General features: G+C 37.9%; 1 protein-coding gene across 1 annotated transcript; it reads right to left on the reverse strand.

Moving 5' to 3' along the window:
* Window positions 1-301: 301 nt before the first annotated feature.
* LOC146485327 (glutamate receptor 4-like) lies at window positions 302-22279 on the reverse strand. The gene is made up of 16 exons (XM_085103445.1): window positions 22164-22279; window positions 15551-15647; window positions 15253-15384; window positions 13522-13761; window positions 12890-13101; window positions 12599-12646; window positions 11353-11469; window positions 10912-11043; window positions 9854-9958; window positions 8877-8996; window positions 8381-8575; window positions 5530-5893; window positions 4426-4788; window positions 3736-3906; window positions 3156-3303; window positions 302-2765 (listed from the first exon to the last, which is right to left on the reverse strand). Exons 2-16 carry the CDS (start codon window positions 15636-15638, stop codon window positions 2723-2725), a joined length of 2478 nt encoding a protein of 825 aa, XP_084959571.1. The 5' UTR covers window positions 15639-15647; window positions 22164-22279; the 3' UTR covers window positions 302-2722.
* Window positions 22280-22625: the final 346 nt, after the last annotated feature.

Below are 22625 nucleotides of genomic sequence, written 5' to 3' on the forward strand. Positions count from 1 at the left end.
TGTGACATTAATCTGTCCTTTGTATGGGTTGCATCCGAATACATAAGGTTTCGTTATTTACTTACTTAGGCCCTTTGCTCTTGGATGAGCATAAGCCATCGACGACCACTCGCCAGCGCACTCTGTTGTGGGCTGCTTTAGCTATCCCGCCCAAGTTGTTTCCTTGCAGCTTTAGTCTTTCCTCCGTGTCTCGTATCCAGCTGTTACTTGGCCGGCCTCTAGCTTATCCTCTTTCCCTGTGGGTTCCAGGTCAGGGCTTGGCGTGTCGTACTGGATGCTGGTTTCCTGAGGGTGTGTCCGATCCAGCCCCACTTCCTCCGCAGAATCTGCTTTGCCACTGGTTCCTTTCCCGCTCGCTCCAACAGATCTTCATTCTTGATTTTCTCTGGCTATCTGATGCGTCTAAGATAGGTGTTAAAGAATGCCTATTTTCTGCAGCATTGTTTTTGTTGTACGCTATGTCTCATATCCATGGAGGAGAATATACTTCACGTTGGAGATGAAGTTGCGGAGTTTGGTTCTTGTGTGGATAGCCTTGGATGCCCAGATGTTCTTAAGCATGTCAAATGATCCCTTTGCCTTGCCAATCCTAGTTTCAACATCTCGGTCCATGCCTCCCTGTTTATCCTCAACGCTTCCCAAGTAGACAAAGGATTCCACCTCCTTGATGGGCTCTCCACCGATTGTGACTGGTGTATTGGCAGTGGTGTTAATGTTCATTAGCTCCGTTTTCTTTGTGTTGATCTTGAGCCCTGTCCTGGCTGATGTGGTCTCCAGGCGAGTGGTCTTATCCTACATCTGCTTGTGGTTATATGACAGGAGCGCCAGGTCGTCAGCAAAGTCGAGGTCATCCAACTGTGTCCAGAGAGTCCACTGTATCCCGTTGTTCCTGCCTGTTCTGGTGGTCTTCATGATCCAGTCCATGACTAGGAGGAAGAGGAACGGTGATAGCAGGCACCCCTGGAGGACTCCGGAATTCTCTTCTCTACATCAACTTCATAGACTTTGAGAGGGCTTTCGACAGTGTGGACAAAGAGACGCTGTGGAAGTTAATAAGGCACTACGGAGTTCCAGAGAAGATCATCTCAATTCATCCGATTTACGTACCAGGATATGAGCTGCAGGATCGCTCACGCCGACCAGGTGTCAGACAGCTTTGAGGTAAAGACCGGAGTCCGCCATAAGGTTTCCTGAGCATGTCTTAATGATCACCTCAACGGGTGAAGTCACATTCGATTGCGCGCACCAAGGTCGAATGGAGAAGAGTCTGCTACAGTGTTTTGACCACAGTTAAAGTGAATGCATAAAGGGGAACGTATGATATTATTCTATTTTTCTTTGCGAATTGAAAGAAACAAAACATTTATGGCACATGTCATAGGTTTATTTCTACTACACTAGTCGCATACATATTTTACATTTGATTGAACTATCCGGTCACCTTGAAGTCGCTTCTACCACGGCGAAAAGCAGAACGAAAAATCATGAAATAAGTTAAAATTTTTAATTGGTCAGGCCCATCATATTTGTACAAATTTCATTGTGTCACACAATGTGTTTTGGAAAAAGATTTCACTTCTCTAAGTCAAGCGGTGGATATTAAAAAATTATTCCACAAGGTCGAGATGTCAATTAATAGATAGCTAATTAGTCAAAAACTGCCTCGTTGGCTATAATCATCCAATGTCCAACAGGTGCGAGTGGAATAATTTAAATTTTGCTAGATCTTGTTAATCTAATTTTAAGAAGAAAAACCACAGAAAACAATTAAATGGCCGCTACTTCTTGGCATGTAAGCCAATCAAAACTCTGGATCTTTCCAATGAACCAGTTTCAAATATAATTGTGTCAATAACAAAATGCTTGATTATGATTGGTTCTTAACAGCCCATATTTATAGCTAAATTTTGCTATGTAACTCCAAAACTGTCCAATTTGACCGGTCCGATTACTAGAAGCTTGTAATCGGTCAAATATGACATTTAAAAAACCAATGAAAAATCAAGTAGCAAATGCCACCAGCAGTGAAATTTCACTACATGGCACATGATAACCAATCAAAATCAATGAAAAAATTGTGACCAGGTAAGCTGTCCAGCTTCAACTGGAAAAGAATAATGGAGGAAACTAACTGGTCCAGTGACTAATTTATTCAGACATTTTTTCTTTAGACTTTGACAGCTGATATTCGCGCATTTTGTTATTGGCACAATTAATTGGTAATAGGACTTCGAATCGTACAATTCAGGGGTAATCAGGCTCGTAATTTCAAATCGAAAATTGAAATTACTAGCCCGATTACGCCCTGAATTGCACTCCATTCAGTCCTATTACCATTACATATAAAACTGATTTAATCAAATTTAGCCAAAGAACTGCATAATCACCTTGACACTGTCCCTTTAACACTTAAGCCGTATTAAAAGTTAAAGAAAATCTCTGTTCCATCGCTTTTTTTAACTTTAGTTTGAAGTAGCCAAAGTCAAAAGGTAGCACTAAACGAATTTACTGGAGACTGTATAATTAAGCCTACGACCATAATTCAGAACTGCTACCGGATGTTTAGTTATTTGAGTAGCTTAAACTACTGTAAAGGTGACCGATACGCATCATCTGTGATTAGCATATCAGAACTGTTGATTGAGAAGTCATCGTTGTTATTGTAGAATATAATCAACCATGCTTGTGGCTTTTTCCAGGATATGTGTTTGTGACCAATCCGTTACACAGCTTCTGCGTGGACTTGCACAGAACGAATGCTTGGGCTACAGACATGAAAAAAAAGTAGCATAACTGCTTCAGTTCTCTGTAGACTAAAAGCATGGGTTTTACTATCAGTAAGTTGACAAAACAATCATCCTTTTTTTTTTTTTAATTTCTCCCACAACAAATGCGACAAAGTTGTTCACAGAGGGATAATTTTGTCCAGTGAAAAATTAGTCACCCAGCAGCTCAGTACAAAAGTTACTATACATTTTATACACTACACAGCTCCTCTGCTCCACTCGTTAAAGTTATTCGCTGTTTAAAGAAATGGGAACAGGTTACTCAACCTGGGTAGGAGAGATACCAAACTGACTTGTCCAACAAAAAAGCAAACAAATAAGAAAACAAGCAAAAGATAACTCGATGAAGATTCTGGCCTAAAAACAAACCTTTTAGTTTTGTTGAGTGTTTTCAAGTTCTCTCGTCGATTCCAGAAGAGTTCTCCAATCAGCGTGAAGAACGCTACAAGCAAACCAGTACCCATGACCACATAAACACCCAGCATGCTCTTCAAATCGATTTTCTTTTGTGACAATGCTAAGAGGAAAGAAGCAAATGCTCTTGTCAGTAAAACCATTCTCCATAGCTCAGACATGTCGAATAATGAAAAGAAGTTTTGTAAAGAAAGAGGGATTGTACCCATCATTCGTTATTGCAAGTTTTCAGCCATGAATCTAATGCCAATATATAGTTAGCTGGGCGAGTGTTACTCTGTGAATCATAAAACCGCAAGCATTTTCAAAAGACAGCCAGATTGCAACAAAGGACTCAAAACCATGTAAATATTAACGCGAAATATAAAAACTTTTCACGCAAAATGTACCATTGACCTGAAATAATGTATCATGTTTATCAGTTCCCTGAGATCTCTACAGAAACGTGTGCAAATTTTTCTGTCTGCAAATGTTCTCAAAACAAATTATAGCCTTCATAAGAATTTACGACTGTACATAAAAGGGATGTACTCACTTGTTTCCTGTTCTTTAGGACACATATTGGTGCTCTTCCACCAAGCTCGTTTCCTTCTCTCAAGAAAACCGTTCTCGTGCAGGTTCAAGATTGCCAATGAAAACTCCTTCACGATGGGATCGTTTCCTTGGAAAGCGAATCCAAGCCCTTTGGCCGCGCTCAATCCTGGAACTAAAAACAATTTGATTCTATAATCAGTTAGGTTAAGGGCCTCTTTATAAGAGCCCGGTAAACCAAGCTGACCTGGTTTTCAAGATCTAGCCTCGCGACCATTTCCCTCGTAAACCTTCCTCCTAGCCAGCGTCTTGAAGCATTGTGTTCATGATCAAAAATAAACTTATAAGTGTTAGACAAATTGTGTCGAAAAATCACGCAGCAGATTACCCTTGACATTAAACCAATTTCTAGCGTTTGCATATGATCATTTACGTTACTAATTTCAATGCGGATCATCATCTACACACTAAGCCAAGTAACTGAGGTCCAACCAATTTGGTTTGTAAGCGTAAACTTTCAAGTACGACTAAAGACATTTGAGATCCATGAGAGGAGGTGATGACGTCATTTGACTTGGGAACAGTGTCATGATTTCCAAATGACGGCCATATAGGATATGTTATTTTGGATTCCTGGATTTCCCCAAAATACTACCTAATATGAACAAAAAGTAATCAAAACCAAAACGTTTACCTGTCATTAGGTCGCAGGGCTGATGGTTAGCAGCATATCTGACAATCGGACCATCATAAATAAACACAGACTTTTCTGTTTCTCGTAACCACTGAATTGCCTCTTTGGTGGTTTTGACCCAAGTTTGTTCAGCTTTAATTCTGTTCCAAATCCTTTGGTGTGTTTCGAACTGGCTGGTCTTGAAGAACTCGTAGGTGCTCCCTGATTTTATTATTGCAACTTTGTAGGATGATTTAAGGATGTCTCCAAGGTTATTGATAGGAGAGGGGGCGTTTTTGACCGTGAAGAAAGCTGCCAGGTTTGCGGTGTATGTTGAAACCCAGATAAGTATCCAGAACCAATAACATCCGGTCAAAATACGAGCTAAAGTAAATAAAACAATATTTTAATTTCTGTATGCTATCCAAGTTACCATCAACACATGAGAGGCAGAAACCCGACTATTTTCCCCCCTGGGGGGAAGGGGGCAGGGATGCAACAGTGGTGAGAGTTCAAGCCTCTCACTTATGCGGCCCGGGTTTGATTCCTGGGCTCACCTTCAAATTTGGGCAGAATTTGGTATTGGTTCTCGTCCTAGGTTCTTCGGTTTTCCGATCTCCACGGAAGACGAACGTTGCAAAATTTGAGATCGACCTGGAACGCACTGACACCTTTGAGGCAAGCTCATAGATGCTTACTGGTTCTCTGTCAGTTAAGAGGTTCGATTTACAACCATTAACCACCTCAGCCGACACGACCGGTAGAAGTACACAATCATATTTATTGCGAAAGGCAACTTGTACGCGTAAAAACCAGAATATCCTTAAGCCTATTTGTCCAGCATAAATCTGAATTAATAATTATGGTTCTGACCGTTCACTCTCCCACACTTTTCTCTGATAAAAAATTATCATAAACAAAAACAACAACAACTGCAATAGTCGCAATAACGATAATAACACCAACAACAGCAACAACAACAACAGCAACAACAACAACAACAACAACAACAACAACAAAAGCAAAAACGCTGCCCAGGCTGGGGCTTTTGTACTTTTGGAAAATCTCAAAATTGATGAACCATCCGATCATAACATTGAATACCTTTACATGCCGCTACTATACCTGATAGACTCCTGGGCTGGTTGTCAGCTCCTTGCTGCAACATACAAGCCAATGTAAACCACACGCTGTTAAAAATGCTGAACTCCTCCGACGTTCCACGACCATTCGCGTCTTTGTACCCATAAGGACTGAAGTAGTTTAGGACAAACACTGCAATAGAGATGACCACCATACTGGCAAGTGTAGCAAACCAGACGTTGTTTTGAAAAGGATTCATAAACTGCAAATAACGAATTGTTCCGCTGTCGGACGGCGCTTTCTTGAGTAGCATTTCGTCACTGTAATACATAAACGGTAAACTGAAGTCTACTACTTTCTCTCGTCTTTCCGTTATGGCCAATGCAGCAACAGCAATATCTGCGTCCTATAAGAAATAGGAATCGCTGATTATCCAAGTTAGAATATGTGACTCTACTATAGTACTGTACAAATTAAAGTAATTTCATTGAATTTCACTCAGTTATGTTGGCAACATTTTAACAAAATGTTAACATGCTTGGACCCGTCTCAAAAGAAAATAAGAAATTATTTTAAATTTTGATGCAACTTTTCACATCACAAGCGAAAATTCTGTTGAAATAGACGACAAATGACCTCAATTTTGCTTCGAGAAAGTTTTTTTTTTTTTAAACATCCTAAATAGCTGGTCTGCAAGAAGGTTGACACTTCTAGGTAAAATTACGATCATTAAATCTCTGGCAGTATCGCAAATTGTGCATGTTCTATCCTCTCTCCCAACGCATCAAGGTGCACTTAAAGAAATTAATTCTTTGTTGTATGATTTTCTCTGGGATAAAAGAGGGGATAAAATCAAAAGAGTGGAAATGATAAATGACTACGATAAAGGGGGTCTTAAGATGATAGATGTTCAAAGTTTTAATGAATCTCTGAAAATGAAGTGGATACAAGGTTACTTAAATAATGATAATCAGGGGAAATGGAAGCTTTTCGTTGATTACTACCTCCAGAAGCATGGAAACAAAGCAGTGTTTTTAAGTAACCTTAAACCGCAAGACGTTTTACAGCTTAACATAAAGGATCCTTTTTTTGAGGGAAATTATCGAACACTGGACCAATTTAAATTACAGAGAGAAGAACCTTGATTTTGACTCTATGTTTTATGGCATAACTCACTAATCAGAATAGAGAACCGACCTTTCTTTTACAAAGCCTGGTTTAAGGCAGGGGTAAAAGAAGTTAAAGATCTACTTAACAAAGATCAGACTTTAATGCTATAATGCATTCATAGATCAATATAATATTAAAACTAATTATCTTGAGTACTTTAAAGTTATATCGGCGCTAAAACAATTTAAGAAATCATGGTCACCAGTCTTACACAACTCTCTTTCAAATGATATAGCGATTCTTCTGTCTCGTTCAAATATTTGCAAAGAATTTTATAGACGCCTTGTCCAAAAAAGGCTTCCACACCATTGCGGAGTGAAGAAAAATGGCTTTCTGAAGGGAGTATAGTTCAAGATTCGATCATTAACTGGAAAAAAAACTTATTATTTACTATTCCTCTGTACAAGAAAAACAAAGCTTAGAGTATTCCAGTTTAAGTTTCTTCATAGACGAATTGCTACAAACGACTTTCTTTGCAAGATAGGTAAAAAACAAGTCGACACTTGTTCCTTTTGTGGTGAAACTACTGAAACTCTGGTTCACCTGTTTTGGCACTGGAAACATACTCAGGCATTCTGGAAAAGTTTATTTGAATGGATATCCCAACACCTTCAAGATTTGAAAGACATTTCTCTCTCTCCAACTCTCTGTTTAGGCTTAATTAACGATGTCTCACATCTACTTTTACATCACTCACTTCTTATTGCTAGACATTATATATACAACTGTAAACTGAGAAACACCATACCCAAGGTGCAACTATATAAACAATTGCTCGTGAACTCCATGAAAATTGAAAAGCAAATCGCTTTAGATAATAATACCCTAAATTCTTTTAAAAAGAAATGGAGCCCATTGAAGAACGCCCTCCAGTCCCAAATGATCAATTAAAATCCAATAAGTTAATAACGAAGATTAGTAAGTAGGCGGTAAGCTATGTTGCTGTACATAATGTGAAGTAACGATTGGATGTAATTAGGTAGTTTAAATTTAGTCGTAAGTTAGTATATATTGTAAGTAGCCGTAATTGTAAGGAGCGAAAGCCATTTTACTGTCTGATATGTGTTGAATTGTAATTAGAGTCTTGTATTGTTAGTAGACAAGTGTAAGTAACCAGTAAGCACTGTATTGTTGGTAGAATACTGTATTGTCCAGTGATGTATTTAGCCCGCAATGTTAGTAATGTAAGTAATGTGTTTTTGCAAATAAATGGTTATTAAAAAAAAAAAAAAAAAGTTTTTTTTTTTTTTAGAAAAGCAGTTTTTAACCAATTAAAATTTATTATTAAGACAACAAAGCCAACCCAGCGCACTGGCATCACCAACAAGTCCTAATTAACATAACAATTTAACTGTTAATTCTAGTGTGAGTCGCCGATCATCAAGAAAAGCTTAGTAGCCTGGCATGTGATCAATGTACACTCTTGAAGTGCGCGCTTTCCTGCATAATTAGGAGTTCTGCTGTTGAGGTAGCCTGGGTTTCTAAGCTGAAATTAACCCGCTTTGTATTTAGCTCCAGCTGAAATTCTTTAATCCTAAGATCAGTTGTCAACTTCTCAATAAGTCATGCAGAGAAAATCACTTCCAAGAGGTTTGGAAATCACGATAAGATTGTCTCATCTTATTTTAAAACATCTCGAAGATGGTTAAGAAATACACACTTTTCGGTGTTTGGAAATCGGATGAAACACTCTTCCGCGTGTTTGATATAACAATTCACAAACCTTATTTATTAGCTCTGCAATCATCCCATTCCACGTTCCATTTTCCGTTTCAGCGCCGTACAGCCCGTCAGGGGAGGGGTAGATGTCATATGTAAAATGAAGTTTCTTAGCAAGTTCCTTCAACAGATCGATACAATATCCTTCATATGTAACTGTCCCATCATGTTGCGTCTTCATCATCAGGAACGGATCATCCTTTTTGGGTATAAGGTGAAAAGAAAAGTTTACAATGGATGTTATCATGGCGCAGTGCTAATAACAACATGGGAATAGATTCATTTACGTGACTAATGCTCGAAAGTGTCGTGCATCCTTTTCTATGCGTTAAATCAATCTACAACGCAACCTTTTTCCCGTCTAATTTCAAAAAAGAAAAAGAAAAACATGTAAACCAGAAATCTCCACACATGGAAACATTCTCTATTAAAAAATGGGCCAACGGAGGCTCTCCATTTTATCCGAAACTGACTTATCAACTCATTTATGTTTCAGTTACCATAGCAACAACAACTCTAAGGTTCCTTCCTTCCACATTTCCTTCAGTGGTTTGGTTATTCATGTTGGGCCGGATGTTTTTATGAAACACGGCATGTTTAGTTGCATTCCATGATCCTATCTAATAAATAAAAAAATGAAATGTGTTTTATTAACATAGCACAACCGAAATAGAAGGGGGACAAGGAGAAGGTGTCATAAATTGAGCTTCTGTTATTCAGTGCTGATGTGGATGGACAACTGAGAAGGGGGCGTGGGAGATCAAGGTACTCATAGAAGAATTTTTGGGATGAGTGGGTGGGAATAGATTTCACACGTGCTCCGTTGCTTGCTATCTGGGGAAATGAGATCGATCAGTTGTTTGTTCTGAGTTCGTTGATTTCGACTTGTAGTGAATATAAATCGTACGGAATGCTTCTCCCCTTCTTAGAAAAATGAACCCTCTGCAGCAAACGCCGTATGTTACAGGGGGAGAGAAGTCCATAACGTATTCAATACAAGCTTAAGCAGACTATTGATTTGACGGAAAGTTTTTGCATGGAAATTCTATTAATCAAATAAGTTCATCTTTTCAGTCATCTTTCCATGATCATCATATAGTACCTAATATGAAGATGTTGTCCCGTTATCTCTACAACTTAGAGCAATTTAGATTTACAAAGTGCGCTGGTTAAAAAAAAAACCCAAACAGGGGGCATGCGGATCTTAATGGAACATCTTCTTGCGTAAGTAATTTAAAGATGATAGAAACCAGCATAAACAAATGGAAGTAAAAAAATTAATGATTACTCGTAACCAGCCATGCAGTTAATCGCCAGATGGGGAGTTTTAACAAGTATTCGAAACTGACGATTCGAACACAAGTAGCAAAGGATAATACTATTATTCGGTGAAGCCACTCACCGACCACAAAAACAATCAATAAACAAAACGACTGTTAAAGAACAAAAGATACAAGTATGGTATTTTGCTTCTTACCTTCTTAAAGGAATTGTTTCGAAGATTCAAAATTTCCAGCTCAATCCCCTTTCGTTTTCCATTTTCGTCAAACTTGATAGGTCCGGTTAAACCATCCATGTTGACCTGTAGAGAGTGTTCAGACCACCTTAAATTGTAAAATGCACCGGGGGACCTAACCTAGAGATGCTTTAAAAAACAGGAAAGACTCGGAAAGTGATTTTCTCATTCGGAAATACTGCTTGGTACCGGTAACAGCTGTAAATTAAAACAGTTTGAACTGTTCAGATTTCTTTGATTTGAATTTACCAAGAGACTGGAAAGTTCAGTGAACTGAATTTCCTTCTTGAAACTAAGCTGGCCTTTTTTGAACCGAATACGTATGTATTTTAAGCGAGCTTTTGTTAGCTCATATAGATCACGGGGGTCAAAAAATTCTTCCTTCCTTCCTTCCTTCCTTCCTTCCTTCCTTCCTTCCTTCCTTCCTTCCTTCCTTCCTTCCTTCCTTCCTTCCTTCCTTCCTTCCTTCCTTCCTTCCTTCCTTCCTTCCTTCCTTCCTTCCTTCCTTCCTTCCTTCCTTTCTTCATCCCTTCCTCCCTCCCTCCCTCCCTCCCTCCCTTCCTTCCTTCCTTCCTTGCTTCCTTGCTTCCTTCCTTCCTTCCTTCCTTCCTTCCTTCCTTCCTCCCTTCCTCCGTTCCTCCCTCCCTCCCTCCCTCCCTCCCTTCCTTCCTTCCTTCCTTCCTTCCTTCCTTCCTTCCTTCCTTCCTTCCTTCCTTCCTTCCTTCCTACCTTCCTTCCTTCCTTCCTTCCTTCCTTCCTTCCTCCCTCCCTCCCTCCCTCCCTTCCTCCCTCCCTCCCTCCCTTCCTTCCTTTCTTCATTCATTCATTCGACTCAAAGTAACAGTCTTTCAATCCCGTCTCCACTGGAAAAATTTGAGATGATATGTCTTTGAAACTAAAGGATTGAATCATTACCTCCACAGAAATTCAAGGCTTGTACGTTTCTCTTTGACTTGTACCATTGAGTGCACGTTATCGGCCCTATTTGTAGAAATCTACAGTACTAGTAAGTACCTTACCTTTCTCACGCAGGTCAACACTGCGTCTCTTTCTCTTGAAGTGATGGCAGACCCATTAATCGATGAACATGGTTCTTTGTTTAGAGCCTGTTTGATGACTGGCACGGAATCATGAGCTAGTGCAGCGAAGTGCTACGAAATTATTCAACATTGGTCAGTGAGAACGTTCATGGTGGAAATTAACAATAACAATAATAATAAAAATACTAACAATAGCTAATGAGCAACCTAGCCACCTAATCAGGTTACAGCATTCGTTGTCGAGCGTTACTATTATTCTAAAAAATTAACATAAAGTGAAGGTGGAAATTACTTCTATTTCTTGAAGAAAGACAGAGAAAAATGTTTTATACCTTGTAATTATTACAGAGGAAAAGCTAAGTTTTTTTCAAATCTTCAGTTATCTTTACCTCATGTTATGTCACGTACATACCACCCTACCTTGCCGCTGGTATCGTAATTCTTTTCCACTGCCTTTTCCAGTTTATCAGAAGGTTTAATGTAAAGCCTCAATGCTAAAACCACATTGCCTGAGAGACTAGTTAAGTTCCCCGAGACCTAGAGTAGAAAGCAAATGTTAATTTCGTTCCTGATTAGTAAAACCTACAGTGTTGATAATTGGTTTCCGCTAGAACGCTGTTTATCCTTTGATAATCCTACTATTATTGAGGTACTAATGACTTTATGCTAAGTGTTTTAATTGTGAAGAGCTTCAGCCTCCGTGAAGGGAAACAGCCATCTAATTGTGGTGAGCTTTAACTTTCAACAGCCATCTATTTAATGTTATTGTTCAAAACAATGTAACACTGACCAAATATAGTCATGGTGCACTCAGTATTCTTTGGTCGTCCGCGCACAACAGATATCCTGTGATATACGTAATTTCCCGCGAGGGGGAGAAAAATGGCAAAATAAAAATTGTCCAAGCTTTTCCGCAAAAAAATGTCCTTTGTTATATACCCTGTTATATCTTCCTTTGATTATCTCCTTATTTTGGCCAACTCCGCCTATGCCCTGAATATCAGGCGATAATCCGTGAGATAATTGTTAAAGTGCCCCTGGGACGAGAATTTCATTTTCCATCTTTTTGCATTTTCGTGTAGAATATGACCTTCTTACTTATGTTACCAAATTTCAATCCTTTACGGCGATTAGAGTTATTTAGTTTGCAACAGCAGAATACAGTTTATGAAATAGAATCCATATGAAACTTAGCCATGTGGAACTTTTCGTGTTGAGCCAATGACGTCACTTCCTGTAATTTGAGCCTTAACTTCCGGAACAAGGCCAAGTAATGGCGGCCGTGAAATCTCGAATAAAAAGCTAAAAAAAATACGTCCAATTGCCGTAAAGGATTGAAATTGGGTAACATGAGTAAGAAGGTCATATTCTACACAAAAATGCAAAAAGATGAAAAATGAAATTTTCTTCCCAGGGGCACTTTAAATATTTGAAGGATACTTATAATTTGACTAAGGTCTAAGAAAATTCGGCTGGTAAATGTTATATGTATGCCAAACGCTTTCTCGCTTTCTGGTTACCGTAGCCAACATTATTTCAGTATTCGGTTGGTCAGATTACCGTAGTTTTAGGCCCAAATGAATTTCTTTTGGATAACCAGTGCTAGTTGTTCTATTAATCCTTAAAACAGAATTAAATGTTTAAATGTTCAAGATTTTCGCCTCACCTGTCCTTGTAATATCCATTTAGAGCGATTGTTGTGTTTGCAAGGTTTCTGTTACAAAAGTAATAAAAATAGAATTAGGTAGAAATCAAGTGGCCCACGAGGTAAAAGCGCTTGATCCAGTCAGTTCCTTTCCATGAGGCTACTAAAATTATGTATTATAGCTGCTTTCTTGTTGAAGCTAGTATCATCGAATAGAATGGAAAGGAAGAGATGAAAGGAAGAAGAAGGAGAAGAAGAAGAACGAGGAGGAGGAGGAGGAGGAGGAGGGGTAGGAAAGACAATCAATATTACCTGCTGATTGAGTAAGCGTTCCATATTTTCTTTACTTGTGTAAAGAAGAATAACGTCTGGCCCAAGATTTGCTATTTTCTCCATTGCTTCACTGACTGATGCGGCCTGATCTTCATTTGCTTGTTCTTTCTCTGTAAGCTGTACAAAATTTATGGTGAACTTTGCACTTTGGGATATGGTATAGAAATATCCAGCTTCATACAGACACCCCTCTGAAAGAGATTAAAGAAAAACTTTGGTTTTGAACATAAATGTATTTATCTTAAAAAGTCGTTTAAAAATTCTCATGGAGGCTTTTTTTTTAATAATTATGTGGAGACTGATGGGTACTATGCGTGTCCGTGTTTACCGTTTGAATGGGTTACTTACTTCACTAAAAAAAAAGCATTTCTAGTAGACACATGTCTAGAAATGCACCTTACCCTGAATTTGGGTACTTCATATAAAACAGACCTTTTTGTCGTTTTCATATGACTTCATTTTTGACAGAATTATTTGTGTTTTTAAAGTAAGAATTAAGGTTATAGGACACCTGTGTGATGTCTATCATACAGTTCATGAATTTCATAAGCGTGCATTTCTGGACGTATCTCCTTTAACAGACATCAAACAAGCAGTTAAGGAATTTGTACCATCAAGAACAATTGCTATCTTGTTCCACTGGAATGTGCTGAGTATGTCAAGTGTAGCATACGCGTAGTCCCTGTAGCCCGCTGACATCTCAATCGCATTTTCACACTGATCGCATGGCCTGTCGTTTCCATAGAGACGTATGAGGGGAATGCCGGTTACTTTGGAGAGTACACAGATTGAGTACTTTGTGTGGCTTCCCTCGATAAGTGCAACGACGTTTTGTTGCAGCAACGCTAAAGCTAAAACAAAAAACCTCAAATTATTAGTTGGTAAATGGTGTAATAAAGGAAAAGACTAACGCATTGTTTATGTATAAATCATAGGCTCCTTATTGCCTCATTGGCACAAATGAAACAACTATGAAACAACCGGCTATCAGCTTACATTTCACCCATTCCTCAGCTATCAAGTAGAATTTCGGCCATTTCTAAGCTATCAATTAACTAAGCAGAAACTTTGTTAAGCATCAACTACACAGTTATTGACAAGTTATTTACAAGTATAGTTTACACTATACTCAGGCAAATTTTAGTCATCTCAAGTAACGGTTTCTTGACGCTCCTCACGTTTCAATTTTTGGATACAACTCAATATACAATGTAATACTTATTTGATACAGCTACAACTTCTCAATACACAATCCAATATTAATTATGGGATACAACTACTCAATACACAGTCCACTTACTGTTGGATACAACTGCTTAGTATATAATCCAATTATTGTTGGATTCAACTACTCAATATACAATTCAATACTAATTATGGGATACAACTACTGAATACACAATCCAATAATGATTGGACATAACTACTCAATATACAATCCAATAATTATCGGATACAACGGTAAACTGCTTTTTCTCAAGTCATAGTTATGATTTCGGCCTATTTTCAGCTTAACCCCATATACAACCTGTGATAAGTTTAATATTCTCGGAGAAATTCAATACCTTCAAAAGCTGTGAAATTTACAAAGAATGTACATACAACAATCCAACAATAATTGGATACAACTACTCAATATACAATCCAATACTAATTATGGAATACAACTACTCAATACACAATTCAATAATGATTGGACATAACTACTCAATATACAATCCAATAATTATTGGATACATCTACTCAATATACTATCCAATAATAATTGGATACAACTACTCAATACACAATCCAATACTAATTATGGGATACAACTACTCAATACACAATCCAATAATAATTGGATACAACTACTCAATATACAATCCAATACTAATTATGGGATAGAACTACTCAATACACAATCCAATAATGATTGGATACAACACCAAACTGCCTTTTCTCAAGTCATAGTTATGATTTCGGCCAATTTTCAGCTTAACCCCATATACAACCTGTGATAAGTTTAATATTCTCGGAGAAATTCCGTACCTTCAAAAGCTGTGAAATTTACAAAGAATGTATGGGGTCTTTGCAAGAATCTTGGTACTTGTTTCTCAAAAGCTATTAAACATACCAAACTCAAATTTTCAGCGGTTTCAAAGTTTTCCAAGTTCTTTTAATTTGTATCTAGTTGTTTTGTTTATGTTAATTTATGCTAATGTTTGCTGAAATTAGGCAGTTGAACGTGTAAACCCGCGGAGATCCTCGTATTGAGTCATGTCCCATATTCCCCAAAGACCATGGAATTTTGCTGTTGCCACTTGAAAGACGTGAAAAATGTACACATACAAATATGTTACCTTTATTGAATAGGTTGGTGTTCTCTGTCGTGTTGATGGATTTGAAGACAAGTGAAACATTGCTGAAAACACTCGTCTTGTTGGCGGCGAAGCGCATCGCATCATACACTGCTGAATTTCCATGAATAACACCTATAAAGACCGGACAGTAGGGATGTAGTTTTGTTTATTAGATGCGAAACTACCCCTCCCTCCACTAAAAGAGGTTCCCACCCCCCTGACCCACGACTGATTCATTTACTTCTTGTAGCTTTCACTTTAAAGCATCGATTAAAATCGATTAGTATATTTCACTTACCGAGTGTATATTTTCTGTTTTTCGTTTGAACCTTTTGAATGGATGAGACACATATTATGAACGTGATGTAAATGAGTCTTCTTTCCATCTTTAACAACTAAATAGGAAAGTAAAGAAGAGAAATCAGTATGCTGAGAAATAGTAACTAAATGCCAATTTAGATTATAAATAAGCGTTAAGCATCTTTAGATTAAGAATACCAGAGACAACTGTCAGAAGCTAGTGCGAGATGTACATTTTCAGTTCATCGATGAAATTATCTGTTACGATTTTTTCAAGTGAATTGGCAACTTGTGAGCCAATGAAGACACGTTCCCACGTATAAAAAACTTTGAACTGTCCTCGCAGCTTGAGTAGTTGCCTGGAAGTTTATGGCCGCGATTCACATTAAGAGGACTCTAAATTTTCTCAGTATTTACCTTTCTTGAGAACGCTACTTCACAGTTCTACATGATTGTGCTAGGAAAATCAAAATACTGATATATGTGCAGTGTTTCAAGGTACAGTGGAACCTTTATTCAACGAACGTCTATATCACAAAGTCCTCGGTTGATACGAGCGACATTCCTTTTAAAATGCATAGAACAGAACCTCGATAAAACCATAGTTACTTGAGGGAATGGTTAGGAAACCTTGCCATGAAAACAATGATGATGCAATTTATGTTGGAAAGGCCGCGATCCTGCACAATCCTTTGTTTTAACGTTCAAACCACAGTTGAATATCTTAACAAAAACGTTTGTATTGGTCAGTTGCTCCAACACATTCCAAACTCTATCGTTGTTTGTGCAGGGTCAAGGCCAAAAAGGCAAACAAAAACATAAAACAAAGAAGTTTGTCAGGGTTCATAACCATTGCCTTTAATTGACTACTATAAAACTAACTCTCAATTGCCTGAATCCCTTGGCTCCCCGCGTTAAATCGAGATTTTACGGACGTGTACGGGACAAGATAATTTAATATGCTTATTAACTTGCAAATGACTTCTAAAGAAGTGGTGCTTAAAGTGCCCCTAACCCTTCAATTTGTTTTCTTTTAGTAGATTTCCATATCTTTCAAGAACTCATTTTCGAAAAAATTTTTGAGAAATATTGAATCCTTTTCTTTTTACGAGCGCTAGAAGTGAAGGCAGTCTTGTCGATGTTTTCACCTATCGTTCGCATTAGTCCCCCACTCGGCCAAATATGGAGCGTGACGTAAGAAAAAGACATCGTGCAAAAATATCCGAAGATTCGCAGTAATGCTTCAATTGTAAACAGAGAAAATGGTTAAAAAATGTGTGGTTTTTGGATGCAGCAACTCTCGAAATGTCGAGAAATGAATCAGCATGCATAAGATTCCTTCTGAATCCTTCTGGTGTCCTTTTCTTACGTCACAGCTAAGAAAGTGTCAAATACCGGACGCTTCTCATTGGCTCGTTCCTAAAGAGCCCACGAGACAAAAATTTGTCCAGCGGGGCTTAAAGCGCGCAAAAATTTAAAAATTTTAGTAACTTTTAGCGCTCGTAAAATAAAAAGGATTCAATATTTCTAAAAAAAATTTTCGAAAATGAGTTCTTCACAGATATGGAAATCTACCAAAAAGAAAACAAATTGAAGGGTTAGGGGCACTTTAACGCTGTTAATATTTTAAAGGTATAAAAAAAGATTTGGGCAAATCAATTTCTCCAAACATCAACAAACAAACTATGATAAAACTAACCCTCGATATGACGAACAAATTTCCCTAAATCCCTTGACACCTCGTAAATCGAGGTTTTATAGATGTGGTTATACGGACATGTACGTGACCGGATTATTTACAATGTAACATGTTTATTAACTTACAAATGACTTTTAAAAGAAGTGGTGCTTAAAGATTTAAGCAAAACAATTTTTCCAAACATCAAGAACATTTCCCACTGCATTATTGTTATTGGTGTCATTGTCTGAGAAACGAAGGCACAAAGGAACACATTGTTTTTAACTGGAGTCATTTGTGAGCGAAAATCCATGGGTTCATACATTCGGTGCGGGTTTCTCCATTAAAACGTTATTTCTTGCATTTAGTCTTCATTTAATTGAAGAGCTTAAGAGACAACTATGAATAAAATTTTGCACACCACAAGTACGTCACGAACAAAGGTCAGAGTGTAAAGAAATTAACACCACCGGATTCTGCTGGGCCAAGAAATGAAAATGAAGTTGCTTACCATAATCTGTAAATAATTGTGGTAGCTTCAGCGTGCTATTTTCTTTTCATTTCGAATTGTTGACTTTAAAATTTTAATTAAATTAATTCTTGTTAGTGATCGTGGAGAAAAATAATCAAGCAACATAAAAGTTATCAACAGACAGAAATTAAACAGGAGTCTGCATGTGAAACTACAGCATAACATTGCTGTTATGCTTTTGTATTCCCGAATACAAATAGACACATTCAAGTTGACTGTACAAACTGCAACTCTAGTTTATTCACTAAAGCGAGGCATTACATATTCTCAGCTGTTTGAACTCCTCGTTCTTAAAAACTATTACTCTGCGGGTATCTGGGCGATAACGTAATATGCTTGAACCCATACTGCTTTGCGAATTCGGCAAACTCATGGCTATTGAACTCGGGCCCATTATCTGACGGATTCCATATCTTGCAAACTGAGGTTTTATGTGGTTAATCACTGTCTTGCTTTTACTATTATGCAAGTGGGTCACCTCAAAGAACTTTGAGTAGTAGTCAACCATAACCACATATTCTTGTTTGTCAAGTTTAAACAAACCAACAGCAATCTTTTGCCATGGTCTTTCAGGTAATTCATGGCTCTTAAGTGGTTGCTGTGCTTGAGAATTTCTGAACGTTCAACAGATATTGCACTTGGATAGCATATCGGCTATCCGTTGGTTCATTCCTGGCCAATACAAGGGATCTCTGGCTCTACGTTTGCACTTTTTGATGCCTAAATGGCTGCTGTGAATTTGACTTAGCATTTGTTCTCTGAGTGAACTTGGTACAATTAATCTGTTCTACCTCAGTAGTAAATCATCACAAACAGAAATTTCTCCCTTAATGTTCCAATACTCACGAAGCTTTGGGTCTACTTGAGACTTCCTTTCTGGCCATCCACTTATCACTGTGGTCTTGAGCTTCTGCAATGTTAGGTCTTTTCCAATAGCATCTGTACACTGTTCCAATTTTTCCTCACGGACTGGCATGTTTTCAATGGTAAGTACTTCAAATTCATCCTTTGTGTTGGCTGCAGTTTTAGTGCTTCCTTCTGGAGAACGGCTTAGAGTATCTGCAATCAACAAGTTTAGGCCTGGTTCATACTCCATTTGTAGGTCATAACGTTGAAACCTTAACATCATTCGTTGCAATCTGTGCGGTGCCTGAAATAATGGTTTTTTAAACAAGGCCTCCCAAGCCTTGTGTTAGGTCTGAACTTTTACTTTCTTGTCATAAACATACCGGTGAAATTTGGTACATCCATACACTATTGCCAATAGTTCTTTCTCTATCGCAGTTTCTTTCAGCAGAGTTGGGTGATCTGGATGCATAACACACTGGTCGACCCTCTTGCAGTAGACATGCCCCAAGACCATAGGATGATATATCTCAGTGCTGAAACTGTAGTGAGTTTTTCGACATCATAATAATGGAGTGCTGCATCACTTGTCAGCTTTTCTTTAATGGCTTGGAATGTTTTCTCTTGTCTTTTGGACCAATGCCATTCCACTTCTTTGTGCAGTAGCTCTCTTAATGGCTGAGTTAGGTCTGCTAGGTTGGGTATGAATTTACTCATGCAGTTCACCATTCCAAGGAATCTTAAGAGTGCAGGCTTATCTGCTGGTGATGGCATTCCTTCAACTGCATGCACCTTTCTAGGATCTGGATTCAATCCGTTTGATGTCAACACATGTCCAATGTATAGAACTTCGGTAGTCATAATGTTCATTTTACTTCGGTCGAGCTTCAGTCAACTTTCCTTGGCCGTTCCAACACTTGCTCTGAGCAATGGTTGTGCTCAGCTTCGCTTCTGCCCCAGGCAAGAATATCATCACTCCTCTCAGGTCCTTAAAGGCTGGAGTCGTTCTCTTTTTATAGAGCTCAGGGGCTGAGTTAATACCAAATGGCATCCTGAGGTACTGATATCGCCCAAATTGTGTGTTAAATGCTCAGAACGTTTCTCATCGAGCTTAATGTGCCTAAACCCAGATGTGGCGTCTAAAACACTAAACGCTTTGGCATACTTAATTCAGCTGCAACTTTTCCAACAGTTTTCATACTTAGGATAATGTTCTGTCTGGTTTATTTAAATCCCTAGGATCTAAACAAAGTCGCACTTTATCATTTCGTTTCTCACAACTACTAAAAAACTAACCCATTCAGTTGGTTCTTCGGCTTTACAAATAACACCGAGTTCTTCCATGCGGTTAGGATCAATCTTGATCTGATAGGTACCCTCCAAACATCCAATAACATCAAACACATTTTCATTCTTCTTAAGGATTTCATCAACATTTTTGATTACATGTAGTATCACTGGACAGGTTTTCATCCCCTTGGGTACCAACTGAACTGACTCTCTTGAGAAGATTTAATCCATGACAGGTTTGAAGACCACTTACAGGAGTGGCTGGATGCTCAATTATTTGAGATTCAACAGGGTTGGACTTCCCTCTAAGTTTCACCTGTAGTGCCGAGTAGCTTTACCCATCACATGTATCTTGTGGCCAGCATAAGACACAAGTCGGGTTTTTGACTTTCTCATTTTCTCACGTGTCAGTTTACAGTACAAGGCATAAGGGAAAACATTGCATTGAGCACCAGCGTCTAATTTCATATTGAACAGAAGACGTTTCCTGGCTTCACTAATTCTGATACCACACACAATACGATCACGAATTAGAGAATCATGCAATTCTCCAAACTGACAGTTTCTTACAAGCTTGCGCAATTCCATGACCAAGGCATCGATTCCTTCGGTCGCTCCTTGTGCCCTCGTATTGAACACATGGCGCTCGTAAGTTACATTCTTCCTCGGCGTACAACATTCTTCGAACTTCTTGCTCACGACATCTACCTTCACCTTGTCTTTGTCGCTGAGACCGAATGTATTAAAGATTTCCAACGCTTCCTCCCCTGCAACTGTTAGCAAAGTCGAACATTGCACTTGCGCTGGTTTCTTGTCGAAGGCCGTCGCGTTGAGATAAAGCTTAAATTACTGGATCCAACGTCTTCAATTCTCTGCAACATATTCTACGAATGATAGCGGCTTCGGTGGTGGCAGTTGATTCATTATTATCTGGTTTCTGACATAATGTTATGCTTTTGTATTCCCGAATACAAATGAACACACTCAAGATCGCTGTACAAACTACAACTCTAGTTTATTCACTACAGCGAGGTAATACATAACAGCGCGAGCGCGTGCTCTTTATAAAGACTGGGAACTAGTATTTCACAACAATTGCATTATAAGCAAGGCATCCCTACAACGCATATTGGAGGAATTAAAGTTTTGTGTAATCACGTTCACTTAGGTGTTAGTGTTCGTGCACTTTTTCAACTTCGGTTTGTTTGTTTGTTTGTTTTTTTTTTGTTCTGAAACTAGGTTCTGTAGTTTGTTGTTTTAATGTGAACTACGTTCAATAAATTTAGCATTATTTACTCAGAGAGTTAACCCAAAATTTCAAGTGAAAAAAAAGTCGGAAAAAATAAGCTAGAACTTTTTTTTGTCTTAAGTTTAGTTTCTGAAATTATCCAAACATTTTCGTTCTTAAAATAACGATCTTCCTTGTACTGAATTTCAAATTTTCTTGGCTCAATTAAGTTTGTCATTGTCATTGCTGTCATAGTAGGTCCTGCCAACGTTACACTACTAAAACAAAGAATGGCTTGTAACTTCCTCCTTGGTAAAATTTTCGACAATGCATCAGTTTCCTTCATTGAATCTTTACAGGTCATTCTTAGAAGCATTTTTATAACAAATTTAATCAACATTAGTTACGAAAAAAATTATCAACTGAAATAGATGAATTACTATCCCTTTTTAACTTTTCGGTGTAAATTAAAAAGGAACTAAGTAGAATAACTGTCCTATCCTCAATTTTAACCTTGAGTCTTTCTGACGAATATGTTCAATTATAGGACGTGATTCTTTTCGACAAGGGATAGCACTCATTCTGATATCTCCACAATGCAGTCTTTTTCTTGGTTTTGTTTTAAGCTCTTGATGGTTTCAGTTTCTCATTTTAAAAATATTCAAAATTTGTTGGTGATTGAAAAAATAAGATACAACAAAAATATGAGTTTTTGCGAATAAAACATGCTTATCTTTGATATCACTATGGTATATATCAATATGTCCTCTTATTCACCTCGAATTCTATTTTATCTGAGCTTTAAGAAATTTGCAGTCTTTAAGAATAACCCCAAATATTAACCAATTTTCTTTTCAAAAACATCACGTCATCATTAGTGCACCTATTAAATTCTGGCGTCAACGAATGTATAAGTCAGTTCTTTCCTAAAAAAAAGTTAATTTGAATGTAGCTATTTAAAGTTAAATTAATTCAGAGATATGAGTACTATTTTAGCTTAGCAATCGTTAAATAGAGGCTATGCGTATGGAACTCACCTGTGTATCGATTCCCCTCGGATTGATGCAAATGAAGAATCTTGTTGCGAGTCTGCAAATTATCAATGCACCATAGCATAGACGCCACCTGCCAAACTTATGATTGTCGTGGGATGAAAATTTAAGTTCATTCTTTTGGCAACAAATCCACCAAACATCTTTCCTGAGACAAGTTTGACTTCAGTTAACAAAACATTTAGGTTTCAAATTTCTACAAGGGGTTGGAAGAAACATGAGACTTGTTATTGAATAGTCGCTTTTAACAGAAAAAACAAAACAAAACAAAACAAACAATAGAGGGTGATAAAATAATGCTGCTGGATGTATTGTTAGTGTTTAATAATTGATAGTAGTTTGCGTTTTACCTAATTTATATGAAAATATTGGAGTTATGTGCTAATCATAGGGTGACAGGTCTGATTTCCAACCGCGGTCACTTCCGGTTTCCTGCTTGTGATCATT

The sequence above is a fragment of the Pavona decussata genome, unplaced genomic scaffold (genome assembly GCF_977016875.1).
Source record: "Pavona decussata unplaced genomic scaffold, jaPavDecu1.1 SCAFFOLD_26, whole genome shotgun sequence".
Taxonomy (NCBI): domain Eukaryota; kingdom Metazoa; phylum Cnidaria; class Anthozoa; order Scleractinia; family Agariciidae; genus Pavona; species Pavona decussata.

Excerpts from the sequence above, each read along its gene's own strand:
- LOC146485327 (XM_085103445.1), bottom strand. The coding sequence starts at position 15,638 with ATGGAAAGAAGACTCATTTACATCACGTTCATAATATGTGTCTCATCC. Across the intron at positions 9,959-10,911 it reads TGTTGACCTGCGTGAGAAAG|GTCAACATGGATGGTTTAAC; the intron begins GTAAGGTACTTA and ends CACTCTCTACAG. Across the intron at positions 3,304-3,735 it reads TCCTAAAGAACAGGAAACAA|CATTGTCACAAAAGAAAATC; the intron begins GTGAGTACATCC and ends CTTTCCTCTTAG.